The 15,900-nt window shown below is 37.6% G+C and overlaps 1 protein-coding gene across 2 annotated transcripts; it reads left to right on the top strand.

Annotated features, from left to right (window-relative positions):
- Positions 1–6,022: 6,022 nt before the first annotated feature.
- LOC148041368 (uncharacterized) lies at positions 6,023–8,487 on the top strand. 2 transcript variants are annotated; one of them, XM_087688111.1, is made up of 5 exons: positions 6,023–6,206; positions 6,282–6,457; positions 6,721–6,850; positions 6,922–7,111; positions 7,219–8,487. In XM_087688111.1, the coding sequence occupies exons 2-5, from the start codon at positions 6,313–6,315 to the stop codon at positions 7,828–7,830; spliced, it is 1,077 nt and encodes a 358-aa protein (XP_087544237.1). In that variant the 5' UTR covers positions 6,023–6,206; positions 6,282–6,312; the 3' UTR covers positions 7,831–8,487. The 2 variants fall into 2 exon arrangements, with proteins under 2 accessions (XP_087544237.1, XP_087544244.1); XM_087688118.1 differs by having other exon boundaries at positions 6,023–6,457.
- The last annotated feature ends 7,413 nt before the right edge of the window (positions 8,488–15,900 follow it).

Here is a 15,900-nt window from a genome sequence, read left to right as displayed (position 1 = left end):
ATCTTTGGGAGGCCTCGATTATGTCAAGATCCATACATGTGTCAATGATTGTGTCTTATTTCGTGGGATTCATGAGTTCGCACGAGAGTGTCCTGTTTGTGGCGAATCAAGATATGAAGTGGAGATGAAGTCAATGGATGTGCCTCGTAAGGTTTTGCGACATTTTCCGATTGTTCCACATATAAAACTTATGTTCAAGTGTAAGTCTATTGGAAAGCTCATGTCATGGCATGCTAGTCATCATTCAAGTGATGGAAAATGACGGATCCCTACAGACACACCGGCATGGCAACATATAGATAATTTGTGGCCCGTTTTCAAAGAAGAGCCAAGAAATTTGAGATTTGGTTTAGGTATGGATGGAATCAATCCATTTGGCATCAAAAGCACATCATACAGTGTATGGCCAGTGGTATTGGTGAACTATAATATTCCTCCATCCATGGCAATTAAAAAGGGACATGTGATGTTGTCCCTTCTGATTCCTGAAAAGCACAAGGTAAAAAACATGGACATTTACTTAGAGCCTTTGATTAAAGAGTTAGAAATGTTATGGGAAGGTATTGAGGTGCAAGATACAAGTGCATCTGCATCCTCTAGAGATTTCACATTGAAAGGCCATGTTGTTGTGGACCATGCACGACTTTCCAGGATACGGAGAGTGTTTAGGTACATGTATATAACTCTATATTTGAAATTCAAGACTTGAATCAATTGCATTTTATTAATTCACTTGTTTTTTTTTGTTTAACCACGTCAGGATATCATGCATGTCCTATTTGCGGCCCCTCTCTAGTTTCCTCTAGGCCGGCACGTTTAAAGAAGGTTATCTACGACAATCATCATCGATTTCTTCCTATTGACCATCCCAAATATGTTCTCCCTACTAATGGAATGACTCCACAATCTCTAACCATTCGAGATTGGAAGGAGAGATGGATTAATGCTGACAGCCACCCTCCACTCGGCATGAGTCAGTAAGAAGTGCATTTCTCTCGATTGACTTTAAAGTATTTAGCATGATGAATTGTTTACATAATATATTGTTTGTTTGTTAGGTTCTCTATATTTTTTCGTCTTCCGTACTGGACCGAACTCAAGATCAATCACCTGTTGGACCCCATACACATATTCAAAAATGTTCTATCTACATTATGGGATCACTTGATAGGGGCTCGTGATTCAGTTAATATAAGGGAGGATTTACGTAACATTGGTCGCATGAGACGAGCCTGGCCACACATTGGAACCAGAGGAAAGATTGAGCTACCCCATGCACCTTGGATGTTATCAAAGAACGAGGAAAAAATAGGGAAGGAACAAATATATAGCTTTCGAACACCCACAGGATGTATGAGATGTCTCAAGGGAGCCTTCATAAAGAAAAAGAAAAGAGGTGTGGAGCAACTATCTGGTTTGAAGTCCCACGATTGGCACAAAATGATTCAAGTAAGGGTATCTCTAACCATGAATATAGTAATTAATGGAGTAACTATATGTAGACTTTGGGGTATGATGACTTTTTCCTCAACTAATCATTTGATCTATGAATATTGTTTACATTTAGTTCGTACTTCCTACTAGCATATCCCATTGTGTATCCAAAGATGTACATGACATCATTTACAAGCTGGTAGAGCTTGTGAGGTGTGTGTACATTGTATTTTTTCATTATATATCTTTGAATTTCTACACAAAAATAAACAAGCACATCATACATCTTGACAGATACGTGAGCTCAAAGGAAATTGATCCAAACACATTGCAAGATGCTCGAGTATTATCTGTTGAGGTGGTTTGTTTGGTGGAGGAAATTTTTCCTCGATCCATTTTAACTACTCAATTACATTTACTCATACATTTGATTGATGAGATCGCACTTTGTGGGGCAGTTCATGTAAGATGGATGTTTTTTCTTGAGCGCTTCATGAAAACCTTGAAAGATTTTATGAGGCAAAAAGCACGGCCTGAGGGAAGCATGGCTGAGGGTTGGTTAGTGCAATCATCCCTTGTTTATATCTCTGAATATCTTGCTGAAGTGGATCCCTCTCAACCACGACTATGGAAAGATGATGAAGACTTGAGGATGACCTCTATAGTACCTCAAGGAAAAGGAATGAGTAAAGTGCTAACAAAAGAAGAATTTTGTAAGTTAAATAGTTTTTGTGTGCTCAATAGTGATGTAATGAGCAAATGGGTGAAACTATATAATGAAGCAAGGGCAAGAAGAAAAAGCGAAAGACAAGAATTTCGCACTAGATATGGATGTAATGTCTCATTTCCAGATCATCTTAAGAGAATGGAAAAAGAGGAGGAAATTAATATATCTCAAGAAGAGTGGAAATACGCACGAGATTGCTTATCAAAGGTGAGACATACTATCAATTAATTTGTTTCTATAAGTTTTATTTTATATAAATAATTGACATGTTTGATCTTTTATCTTTTACTACTAGTGCACATTATTCAATGCACTTTGGTGTGAGGGTAAACATCTTCGAACTCAACGTATAGATGAAAAGAGAAATACCCAAGATTGTGGTGTCCTTGCTCACTTCGAGGATGCCAATGGTACCATGGAAGGTTATTGTGGCTTGATCCAAGATATTCTGAAGCTTGACTTCAGACGATTCTTTATATATGTACTGGATGTGAAGTGGTTTAAAGAAGTGGTAACAAATGGTGAGCATTGCATAATTAGACGTCATCCAAGTGGTTTTGTAATCATTGACTCTACAAAATTTTACCAAAACAAGAATGACACATTAGTACTACCTCAACAATGCGAGCAGGTATATATGCAAATGATAATTTTTTTTATATGTATACATGTGATACATATACACAATATAATAACTACTTAAGTTTTTTGCTTTTGTTTTTCAAATACAGGTTGTGTATCATCCAATGCTAAACAATAACCGATGGTGGTATGTCATCCCTATATTTAATCGTTCAAAACCAATATATGGTAATATTACCGACATGGAGATAGCAGATGACAATCCAACAATTAATGATGATGTGCATGATGACACCATAATGGATGATATGCGTGATATAGTACAAGATGAACCTCGTGAGGATGTTCAAGGAAACGCAGAAGAAGTCAATAATGTGATTGTCGATGATATTGATGAAGTTATTGAGCAATATAGCAACACATCTGATAGTGGGATAGACTTATTTGTTTCGTTACCTCTTGGTAACATAGACCTAGAAGTAGATAGTTTAGCAAGGGCTGATCTCATTGAAGATGAGATGGATCATTCACTGTAACATACTTAATTTGCTTATTGATTCAATGTGTATTCCTAATTCTATGGTTTTTATCATGCGCACACGTGCATACTCAAGAATCAATAGTCAATTTTTAAGCTAAATTGAATTTTTCATAATAAAAAGGAAGTATCTTTTATCATCTTCAAGTACGTAGAGAAATTACGAGATACATATTGCAATGCTTGCTACTAATTGTAAGGTTTCTGTCGCTTGCCGCTAATTACTTATATCAGGCTTGTCAACTGGAGGAACTGCCATTCATTAGAGAGCAATGAAAAAGTAATTATTAACTCTATTTTTTTAATTCAATGATTCAATGTGTATTCTTAATTCTATGGTTTTTATCATGCGCACATGTGCATGCTCAAGAATCAATTTCAGGTGGTTAAATAATTATTAACTTTGGTTTTTTAATTATGTGAATTGCTAATTTTAGGTGGTTAAATAATTGTGCGTCTGCTGGCGCGTCTATATTAGTGTCTATTTGCACGGATATATAGACGCAAAATTTGCGTCTATTTACACGCTCGTTTACACGCACTTATAGACACTGTGATAGACGCACCCGACTTTGCGCGTCTATGCCTCGTTTCTGTTGTAGTGGGAGAAGACTAAAGTTCTATTGAGCATGTAAGCTACTTCTTTCTGTCTAGCCATCGAACTAACTTAACTCCTCATGCACACAATCTAACAAGTGTAAGTAGGCATATAAGTGAACTTTCCATAGAGATGGACTCTTTTAGTATTTCATCGATTGGACATGACACCACTTGACAACATGGCAATGGGCTTCAAACCATGAACCCATCATGACCATTTGGTGGGTGCTTGCCCTAAACCCCCAACATGCCCAAGCCGCCCCGAACCCCCATGTGCCTACGTAAAGAGGTTTTGGTTAGTTCTTGTGAGATTTGTTATAATAACTCAATATATTAGGTCTGACATTATAGTCGATATGTGCTCGGCCTGATTCCCCATGTGCTCGCCCAAAGAGGTTTTGATGAGATTTATTATCATAACTGTATATATTAGGTTCGATATTACTCAATATTATGGTAATCTATATAATATTTAATAAGGACATATATATATATAAATAAATAAATAAATAAATATATGTATACATATACACGGTAAGTATATGATTTATATATATTACTATCTAGCATATATATGTTGGGAGAATCTCACACACACACACACACTCTCTCTCATGGGTGAATGAGATGGTGGAGCTAAATAGGAAGGATGAGAGCCTACTAGCCCCATCCCTTCCCCCCTTACCCTAGCTCCCGATCCTCATCTCACATAAGAGAGGCAAGATAAGGCTACACTGCTCTAACTCATACATGTGATCCAAGCATATAGAGAGTCTGTGTGTGTGTGTGTATGTGTAGGCAATGTGTACCATTTGTTTTATTGATATTAGTGGTTTAGACCCCAGTGTGAAGTACCGAGAGAACATGAATGCAAAACATTGAAAGAATGTAGGTAGGGAGCACCTAGTAAGAAGCTACTAAAAAAGTCTATGTTATTGCAACTTGAACATGCAAGTCTAGTTAGAACCCACTTCATGCATATGTTCCACTCTCCATGTATTGTGGTAGTAGTCTAGGCCGATACCTACAAGTCCTAAATTAACATAGTCATAGTGTTAAGTTGGTTTTTATACGTAATAGAGAGAAGAGAGTAAATATTTGAACATGAACGTCCATTGTACTATAATGTGAAATTTACTTGGCACATTGTTCTACTAGTCGACTGGCACGTCTACTTTGTGGAAAGTGTCACATACAAGCTGCCATCGAAGTCTTGTAACGTGAATAGGTCTTATGTCAAATCAAATCAAGGGCCCACACACGCAGTCCATAGGTCGGAATACGATGGGACTATTTTATCACATACTTGTGATCGAAAAGGAAACATAAACTCCCCGGAGACCTCAATCTAGAAAAAGAGTGTGGCCTCAAACCCATTTGTTTAACGAGTGATGCCGTCATGTGGAAGTTAGAACCAGACGAAAACAAGAATTTGTATACATGTATTTGTACGGTCCATGGTGCATTGTGCAATGAACTCAATCAAAGGCCCAATCCTTCTCTTCAACATTTAAGGAAACAGAACCACGTGCCCTGTTCAGCAATATAATACTGATGAGAATCTACGGTGAGAGATTAAGGAATCTCGTCTTGTTACTTATTGTCTTGTCGTTGCAATATTGTAACATCTACAGGCGCCACCACTCGCCTTCCCCCCTCGCCAGCCCTGGACCACCAGCTTGCTAACTAGAGGCAGTTTCAAACGTGAAACATAATGTTGAACATGAGATCGGGTACTACTGTTCGATTGCTCAGAGTCAGAGGATCATGGATCAATTCCCTCTTCCTTCCGTTAGGTTACAACTGTTAACAGCCATACTGTGGACACCCTCATTATCTCAGCTCATATATTACAGTTAATGAGTAGAATAACTGGTCGAGCTTGTACAACAGTCTGACTAAATTGGTGTGTCCCACTTGTGATGTTCACCTAGCTCCAACCGTCGCTTAGATTATTGAAAAGTTCCGGGATTCCTACTGCAGTACAAAGTCCAGTGCAGACGATGTGAACCCAGGTTTCATCGATCATAATCTATTGAAGCCAAGCCGACTTCTCCATACCAACATGGAAAGTTGCAATTCATCAGCCGCATTTATAAACATGTCCAAGAAAGTTCCATTTCATCCTGACCCATATCTAAGGGCATGTCTGATTTCGGAATTAACTGCACTCTCCAAAGAGGCGGAATTCTCTCCGTGTAGGACAATCAATGTTTATCTACTATTAACGGCCAGTGAGTGGTCGCTCTTTCCAATTGCAGACCGCTCGATCCTCGAGTATTAGCCCTGTAGCTTTATGCGCATAATTGTACGAGTCTGCAAGAGGTAAATCGCCTGTTCTCTATATAATCCACTTGAAGGAGCATATATTCGGACATAATATGGTGGGCATTTCATCAGGCGCGGGGGTTCTGTGATATAGCTGATAACGATGGGTCGGGGAACGGGCGTGCACAAGTGTTGCGACAGGCAGAAGCTCACGCGCGGCCTTTGGTCACCTGACGAGGATGCCAGGCTCATCGCCCACATAAACAAGCATGGAGCCGGATGCTGGAGCAGGGTGGCTACGCTTGCACGTGAGTGCAGTCCTGATTAGAATTACGATATAACTACGAACTATCAGTACTATAAGTTGTTGAAATTTTAGTTATATACTAAATCGAGCTGCTTCCATTTTCGTAATGTGAAGTACCAACTGAAATAGTTAGTCAATTTTAACATCTGTACTCCGAAATCTCTGACTTGCGAAAATATCGAGCTCAGAGTTTAGTATATGTTCATCGACATATTGTATATCGTGTGGCCGAGGGGATCATTAATCAAAAGGCGTTTGAAACAGAGCTTCAGCGTTGCGGCAAGAGCTGTAGATTACGCTGGATGAATTATCTGAGACCAGACCTAAAGCGGGGAATGATCACTGCGGACGAGAGGAGACTCATCAGTAAGCTCCATGCCGTCCATGGCAACAGGTATCGGCTTTTGGTTTTGCAGGTCCCTACAGATTCTCGGTACTATGTTGATTTACTATTCACGCTTACAGGTGGTCCAGGATAGCAACGCACCTCCCTGGCCGAAGCAACAATGAGATCAAGAATTTCTGCAACTCCTTGGCCAAGTCCAAGATTCATCAGTCCGGCAAAGGGCAACTGCGTGGGACTAGCGAAAAGGAGACAAAGCATATCAATAGGAATCAGATTGCCTCACCAACCTTCCCCTTCTCATATTACACGGTATGGACTCCATTGCAGTCACTGGAAAATATATCTATCTGAAAGGTAATCTAACGATAGTTTAAAAGTCATCCATACGTATAACACGGCTCTAATGGTGATTCCAGACTGATGTTGGGACCTTCAATGATGATAGCTCGGTGCCTCTAGATCCGGTGTACTGTGAACATGAGACAAGAAGCTGGATGTCATCACGAGAATATAGCTGCAATGCAGGAGCTGCGGCGATTAATGCACTAAGAAATCCTCCAGCAATATTTGCTGATCACAAACATTCAAATGTTGAAGAATCTTCTTCCATGGTACTTGATTTTCTGCAGCAATCCAGGCACCTCATCATAGAACGAGAAGTTGCAGGTTTGGAGGCAATGCTAATGTCATCTGATTATGATTATAATGAACGGGAGGTGCTAAACGTACAACATAACAATGCGATTGCTTATGATCATATCAATCGGAATAGCGCCTCGGTGATAAATATAGATGAAGACGATCGGACTGGCTGCGTATCTACGTCTACAGACTTACAACAAGCAGACATATATCGCTCCTTGGCGAATAATTGCATTAGTCCTATCATTAGTAATTCCAGTCAAGAATGTAGTGACACTAGTTCAGCTATCAACAGTAACTCCAGTCAATATGATTCCATGTTAGCTGAGCTCGAAAAGCTTTGCGAGTCAATTATACAACATAGAGTACTACCAACTCTTCCTTGAACAGTTCACACAGCTTAGATTCTCTGTGGTTATCGGTCAAATCATGATAGCTTCATCTTACACTACCCCTAGCATGATAGCTTCAGCTGACAGTGACAGCATTCAACAAATGTACACTCTCAATCCAGCTCTCTGTTGGCTAGATTTTAAAGTCTGTCCCTTCATTAAGAACAGGTAAAGCAGCTGTGAGATATTCTCTTTTTTGTTGTTTTGTAGGAAGCGTCAAATTGTGTTCAAACAGAAGAGGAGAAATTTACAGCTGATTCGTGCTGTTAGTTCAGGGTATGAGCTACCCTTTATCAGTGAAATACATCATACTTCAGATTTGTTCGTAGGTAGTAGACAAAAGGAGCTCCTTGTTATTTACTACTTCAACTCAAGAAGTAAAGCAGGCCCTTAGCAAGTATATACATATCGTCCGTCAAGAATATGAGATCCTTCTAGTTTGATTTCTTCTTGGACTCAAGAAGAACGAAAGTTTCTTGTATTTCCTATAGTTTCATGGAACACCTTATCTGATCTCTCTTATCTTGCAGTTTTTGCAGCTTGTTTGCATCAGCATCTACTTGTAAGAAGGTTTCAAATTTAAATCCATGAATTCCAGTAAGCAATAAGTTGTCAAAGACACATTTGTGTCTTGAAATCCAAATATTCCACATGAATAAGCTTCTTACCATACTAGGGAATGGGGAATACCATATATTTCCCCCAATAGGATTCCTTGCAATGTCAACATACATGGGTGGTATGGAAGGACCATGTCTTGCAACAACCACAATGCGTTAGTATTGTGGATACAATTGATGGAGGAGTGGGGGATGGATTCTACCTATGTCTTACACATTGGGCACATTCCATTGCCAATACAAATCTTCATTGGTCTCTCATTTGTCCAAATAGCTTGGTAAGTAATTAACCATAGCAAACATGACCTTAGAGCTTGCATAAAATGATTCCACAAGCTTTAAAACCGATAATTCTGTTGTGCCATTTAATGTGCCATCTTTCATTTAGTTTGTTACATAACGAGGCACTATCATTCAGCAGATCAAGGAGAGGGAGCATTGGTTTATTCTAACCTTGACACATACCTCTATAGTCAATATTATGGTTAAGGTTGATGGCAACTACTGGATGAAGCCCCCACATCTCAATTCTAATCTTGATTAGCTCTAACTCTTCTTGTTTCATGCTATGAGTGGTCTCTATTTGTTCTTCAAAATGTGAGGCATTTGTATCATAGTCTAATAGGTTTCCCTAGAGACTATGGTACGTCTAAAATATGGTCAAACACATCTCCTAGACTTTGATGTCTTTTATAGAGCTACTATGTAATACTTAGTTCATGCCTAGTGATGTTGTTTGGAAGAAGCTAAACCAAAGAGAGTGTGAGGCACATCAGGGAAAGGTTAGATTTGGATGTATGGTAGAGATAATAAGTCATTGTATTCAAACCATTCTTTTGAAAGACCTTTTGCTAATGCTCAAGAGTTTTTACCTTTGAGCTTCATCACACTAATTGCTATTGTTAGAGGATCTAGGTTTGTTCATTTTGTGTAATCTTCAACTTGAAAGTATCTACTTTCTTCATTCAATAAATATGTGAGTCATTCTCCTTAGGCTCCCTTTAGCAATTTTATTTACTTTTGAGTGCAAGTTTGGTAGTCCTAATGCTCCAAATGCTTTTGGAGTGATGCCCGCAGCCCAAGATACCTTTGGTACCTTGAATTTGTCTCCATTCCCACTCCCTAGGAAGTGGCTATAGAGGTTTTGAAGTTATTTGATTCTACTTTTTGCTAGGTTCTAGAAAGATAAAAAGTAAATTGTAGTAGGAATGATAATACGTGTGAGCACACGACTCCTGGCATGGTTAAGTTGCAATCCCTTCCAATATTCAAACTTTTTTCTCGCTTTTTCCTATACCCACTTCCATCCTTGTTTTAAGTATAAAGTCTAAATCCCATTGGTATTTCCAACAACTTGAACACCTTCCCTACTCCTATTTCCTTGCATCTTGCATCTATCAATCATCTGGGTGGATAGCTAATCAAGGCTTTGAGCCTTGTTCTGTTTGGATTATTGACTTATGTTGACATGGACAATCATGTTAGTATCATTAGAAAATTGGTTGAGTGCCATGTTATTATTATTTGGAAGCTTCATTCCTTTGATGTTTCTCTTGTTAATTTCTATTTGTATAAGTCACCCCAATGCATCTATAGCAATTAGAGAGAGTAGAGGGGCTAAGGGGCACCACCCTAGCCTAATCGATCCCCTAAGGAGGAATGAGTGGGTCCTCTCCCTTAACAACAATACTAGCAAAAGCATTCCCAAATAGTGTAATAACATATTTGAGGAAATTCCTACCATCCATGTCATATAAGAATTGAAGGATAAAATCCAACTCTCGAATTTGTTAGAACGTCATTTTCATCTGTTTCATCTCCAATTTGTTAGAATGTACTTTTTATCTCTTTTATGAATAAACTTAATTATCCTATGGTTAATGATGTGGGCAATGCTCCATATATGAACAACTCTTTTTATACCTTCAATAGAGGTTGGATGAGGATTCCTATGTACGCTTTAACGAACTCATTTGGCCAACCATCCAATACTAGGTTGTTACCTCTAACTAAAGAGTCAATCCTATCTTCTTTCTCTAGGGTGGTAATATCCCCATCAAGGATGTTAGGCACCGTGTTTGAGGGACTAATTCTTCTCTTATAAGGGCTATTTTTGCCTCTCTTGTTCTTTGTTCAAGATTCCTCTTCCTTGGGGAGGTTAAAACCTTGGCAAATAATTCTAGAACAATAACTAGGTTATTTGAATTTTTTTGTGCTTTGGTTGTATCTTCATTATAGAAATAAGCAAGGGAGTGGAATCTTTCTCTTTCTTTGTTTGGAATACATTAAAAATGTCTTTGGTGGGTGTGTCTACTCTCCCTACCGGCCATCGCCTAGTGTACATATGTCTATTTTCAACTTCTATCTTCATTATGTCCACAAGTTCTTCTTTAACTCTTAATAATTTAGTTTGTAAATGGGTATCTCCCAAGTCAATCATGTGTTCAATTATATGCTTAATTTGTATTTGTCCATTGTCCTCTCTCATTCTTCTAATTAGTATATATTTGGCAACTCTAACTAGTTTTCTAAGTATTCTTATTGCTTTTGTCCATGCTTAAGTATTATACTCCTAAACCATATTGGATCTGCATGAAACCAACCATACAAATTCCATGACAATAATTAGATAGACTCAGCTACAAAGGATAGTGCCTAGAGAGAACAATGTTTTTATTAACTCCATATCTCATAATTGCAAATGTGGTTATCAACTCAATTGAAATATAAAATCTTTCTAGTCTAGCTATGCAACCATCATTTGGATCTACTATTATCTTGCACACATAAGACTTAAAGTTCTCATGGGTACCAATGCAAGCACCCTCACTTCTTGGGTACTAGTGAGTGTGAAACCACATTATATTTTTTGCTATAATTCTTAGATTTTTTTTTGTAGGTTCTTTAGAGTTTTTTTTACCTATTGTAGGAAGTAGATTATATCATGGTTTAAGGCATCCTTCTTGAGTGAGTCATTGATGATGAATGCCCTTTTCGGATCAACCAGCCCCTTAGAATTATATGTAATATTTCTTAAATTGTTTTTCTTGATTAATTTTCTTTACTTTTTAGCCTTCTTCTATGTTTCCTTATGCTTCCAAAAAATGGGATTATGATCACTCTAACCCACATTGCAATATCTTGTTTTGGAGTTTAGAGATCTTGATAAATCCTTTTTTTGCCTATTTGATGGGATGGGACTATTGAATGGTAGGATTTTTCCTATTGGAAGCCCCTCCTTTTCTACTTGAGAGAGCTCAATATCTTCAATTTTTAAATTAAGATCAAGAGTTAGGTTCTCCCCTAATTCCTCTTCCCATCCCTAGGGAGTCACGCCTCCGCTACTATCACATCAATGAGTCTAAATCAAGTAGGATGGGTGTTTTAGTCTTATAGAGTTCACCATTCTACTCATCTACAAGTTTCATTAACAACAATCCATATTTATTCGCATTTCTTCCCTTGTTTAAGTTCTTATTGATTTATTTTTTAGGTTTTTTCCCCCTTCATATTTGGTGAGACTGAAATTCATCTTCAAGGGATTTGTTAGCTTTAGGTTGGGGATTCTCCTAGTTCTAAGGAGCTAATTGAGTGTTCACAATCTAGGGGTAGTTTCTGATGAATTGGCACATGTTTAGACATTTGAAGGAGTCATTTGGAAGATTCTTGTATGAAACAAGCTACTCCTTAATAAATTTACCTTTACAATTAGAGATTTTGTGTTTCAATTAATTTCCTATTGATGTCAGTCTGAACAAGGATTCTTTTATGAAGTGGCATGTGTTCAAACATTTGAAGTAGTCATTTGGAAGATTCTTGTATAGAACATGTGATCCTTAATAAATTTACCTTTACAATTAGAGATTACTAGTGTTTTACTTAATTTCCTAATGAAGTTAATCTCAACAAGGGGTTGAGCATGCCATTAAGGGTTTTTTATGCATGAATCTATTCCCTAGTAATTTAGAAAGTGAAAAAGCTAATACTTTAGAAAAGGGATGAATATTTGGAGGTAGGGGAGGGAATTCCACCCAAAATGGGACCTTTGTGGGTTTGGGTCCAACCGGGTTAAATTCTAAGGTCCATTTGAATAGATAGGGAGGTGATCTATGCAATATCTACTAGCCATATTTAAGAAGGATGAGAGCCATTTGTTCTTGTTTGAAAGGAAGAAGAAGAAATTGTTTTGTAAACGCTGCATTAATTGCATCTTACAACTTAATGGCTCCCAATTCTTTTTTACCCAATTTCTTAGATATTCCATAGGAGGCCAAGTAGCGTGCCATAAAAATAGCAATGATTGTGACTTGCTTAAATCCAATAATCAGAACAAAATTGGGCACAAAGATACTTGAACAATATGTTTAATCTTTTAAAAGATTTGTTAGATTCTTTTTTTTTCCTGGTGAGGCCTTTATGGATTTTTTGATCTCCCTTCTTAGCTGAATGCTCGCTTTTTTCAATATGGCCCTTTTGGCCTCCAATATCTACTACATTGTATATCCATATAGGCTCTTGCTGGCTTTCCCTATGGAAGAAAGTAGCTCCTACAACTCTTGGAAATTGGGTTCCACACCTTGCAATTTTCTCTAGATGCAGTTGCCACTCATTTCCTCGTGCAAAATCTAGGAGATCTCCTTGATAGCAACCCTATTAAACATGGTAGGAAGAAACTTGATAACTCTCATTTATCTAACGATTGTATGTTGATATCATTTATGGGTGATAAGACTGGTTTACTCTACTTAATTGCACCAAGGCATTGATGCACAAGTCTATTTAGAGAAAAGGTTGACTCCAATCCTATGTGGAATGTGCAATTAAAATTCAAGGTTTTTGGGATAGCTAAGTTTGACAGATTATGCAAACTCTATTAACTATGTGTTAGACATACATTATTGTTTTTTTACTAAAATCTCTGATTATCAAAAGAAGCTATAATACAATCCAATATAGTGTGGAGAAGAGGTTAACTTAACAAAAAATAGTCAATTTCTCTTGGGCTTTACGCAATAATAGTATGAAGCATATATTTGGGTCTCGATCCCCCTATGGTGATAGCTCAACTCTTCTATATAATGGGCATGCATGACCATTATTATAAATATATAAGGTTACAACCGATTTCTTCATTTCATATTATTACATCAGCAATGTTATCAAAATCATGCCTTTCATGCACAACTTATGTACATATTTATATCACAATGACATAATCTCTATTAATATACATAAGACTCTTTTGTAACTTCTTTATGCAAGAAAACTACCTTTCATGGTTGGAATTTCACATTGCATAGCATAAAGTTGTAAGAAGGTGTGATCCTGAAGTAAGCAAAGTTGTGCTACTAGTTAGAAATTTCTTTCCTTACACACACACACACACACACTCTCTCTCTCTCTCTCTCTCTCTCTCTCTCTCTCTCTCGTTTTAGAGCACAACAATCTTGATCACCTAGCGAATGTCTAAGAGGCCCATAAGAGAATTAGATTAGACCCATTATTCCAAGACGACATAGGAGACTCACAACTTGACACATTAGCAGAGCGGTGCTAAACGATTTCAAGATGGAGATTCTAAGAGATGGACCACTCTAGCTAGATATCACATATACATATAGATACAATCTTCAATTTTGTAGCTCAATTTTGATTTTACTAGATCTCAGCCTCGTATTAGGATACATTTATTTATTTCGTGTTCATTCACTTCAACTTTATTGTGATGAGATGATATTGGATATGGATGTATTGGATTTTGTCTCATAGGCCACATTGGCCTCTTACACACACACACACACACACACACACACACACATGTATATATATGGAGAGGAGAGGATCTAGGCTTGTCTAGAAGATGTATATAATTATATATACTATAGTGATAGATATATTCAAATGTACTTTAATGAATATTTGAATGTGTATTCTAATGTGTGCAAAGATGTGAAAAAGTGAAGTTACTCAAACTTGAATGCATGCCACATCAATTTGATGCCTCCACTTGTCAAAATTTTTCTATGTATCTTTGTTAATCTTCTTCCATTCATGTGGATCAAACCCCCCACACTTTTGTAACCTATTGTTGTACACATCCTACACCTTTGAGGAAGGATGGGATAGGTGTCTCTAGATTTACCTTTGTACATAATCATTGGAAAACCCCCCACTAGGAGATGGCTATGAAAACTGACAATGGATTCTACTATTGATATATCTCTTCCATGGTTAGGTCTTCATCTCTCCATTTCTTAGTGATGTTATCTCTATATACTTGTGTGGTCAATTGGTGCAGCTTAGCAAAAACTTGTGTCCTTGGTCATTCATGATCAACTACCCTTTTTATGACATGCCAAGAGGGTTCATGGGTAATATAAGATTTTTGGATAGAGTGGTCTCACACTAGGAATAATAATTGCTATCAATTGGGCTATTTGTGGTGCTATGGTCACACATTATTGCATTATAGTGGCAAGGCATGGTAAAGATAGACATGAGATGAGATGGGCTTTAACCAACGATTCATTAATACGAGATTGATGTGGGATAATAGGTGGAAAATCCTAGAGTTGCCTAAACACTATCAAAATCTACAAACCCATGCTAATGTAGATCCAATGTGTTGCCAGGAGGCACCTACGCAAAGGGATGATCACCTTAAATGGTTCTCCTTTGTGTGTACATTGGTGGGATGAGCGCCTTAAATGGTTCTCTGTCAATGCAGGGCACATTCCTAAGAATTGTCTTAGGCGGAAGGTCGATGGGGATGCCTATCCTTTCCGAGTGTCAATGCAAATGTGAACGTGGATGGTACCATTTTATCCACACGAGTATTAACGTCTTCGTGAATTAATTATTGTATGGAATTCCAAATTAATTGATTTATGTGGCTAGCTGATGTGTAGAGCAAGGAGAATTAGAAAGGCGCACCACGCGCAAGAATTCTAAAGATTATTTTCTCAAGAATTTAGTTGGTAATTATTGGATTATTGTATTAGATGTACCGCTATTTCTTATAAAGCATGCGCATAGTCTCTATGCAAATATTTTTAGCATAATAGATTTTTAGAAGATATGTCCAATAAAATATTAATGGTTCTAGAGAGTTGTGGGATGCACAATTGCTAGCATCCATTAATTCACTATCTCTTTTCCAGTTCACTCAAACTCTTTATGCAAAGAGTCATTGTAAGGGGCCTAAATCTTGAGCAAAGAAGATTTCATAATATTATTATAAATACGATATGAAGGAAGCTGTCCACTTCATGTCGGGGGGAGATAGAACCCAATCTCGTGTCGCTTCATCTCACTTTACCTTCTTTTTTAGTCTATTTTCAATTTCTCAGGAGTCGTATGCAATTTTATGAGTAAAAAAGAGAAAGAGGGAGCTTTTTCCATTCGCTATGTGCAAACCATGCATCCGTTGTTCGCAACACAATGT

This window comes from Lygodium microphyllum, chromosome 1 (genome assembly GCF_053477565.2).
Source record: "Lygodium microphyllum isolate KBCC chromosome 1, Lygodium_microphyllum_v1.1.10, whole genome shotgun sequence".
Lineage (NCBI taxonomy): Eukaryota > Viridiplantae > Streptophyta > Polypodiopsida > Schizaeales > Lygodiaceae > Lygodium > Lygodium microphyllum.
This window is presented reverse-complemented; position numbering and strand designations above follow the sequence as displayed.

Bases quoted from the DNA above. Each gene is read 5' to 3' on its own strand.
- LOC148041368 (XM_087688111.1), top strand. From the start codon at position 6,313: ATGGGTCGGGGAACGGGCGTGCACAAGTGTTGCGACAGGCAGAAGCTC. The intron at 6,851-6,921 runs GTATCGGCTTTT...TCACGCTTACAG, and splicing joins CATGCCGTCCATGGCAACAG to GTGGTCCAGGATAGCAACGC. The intron at 7,112-7,218 runs GTATGGACTCCA...TGGTGATTCCAG, and splicing joins TCCCCTTCTCATATTACACG to ACTGATGTTGGGACCTTCAA.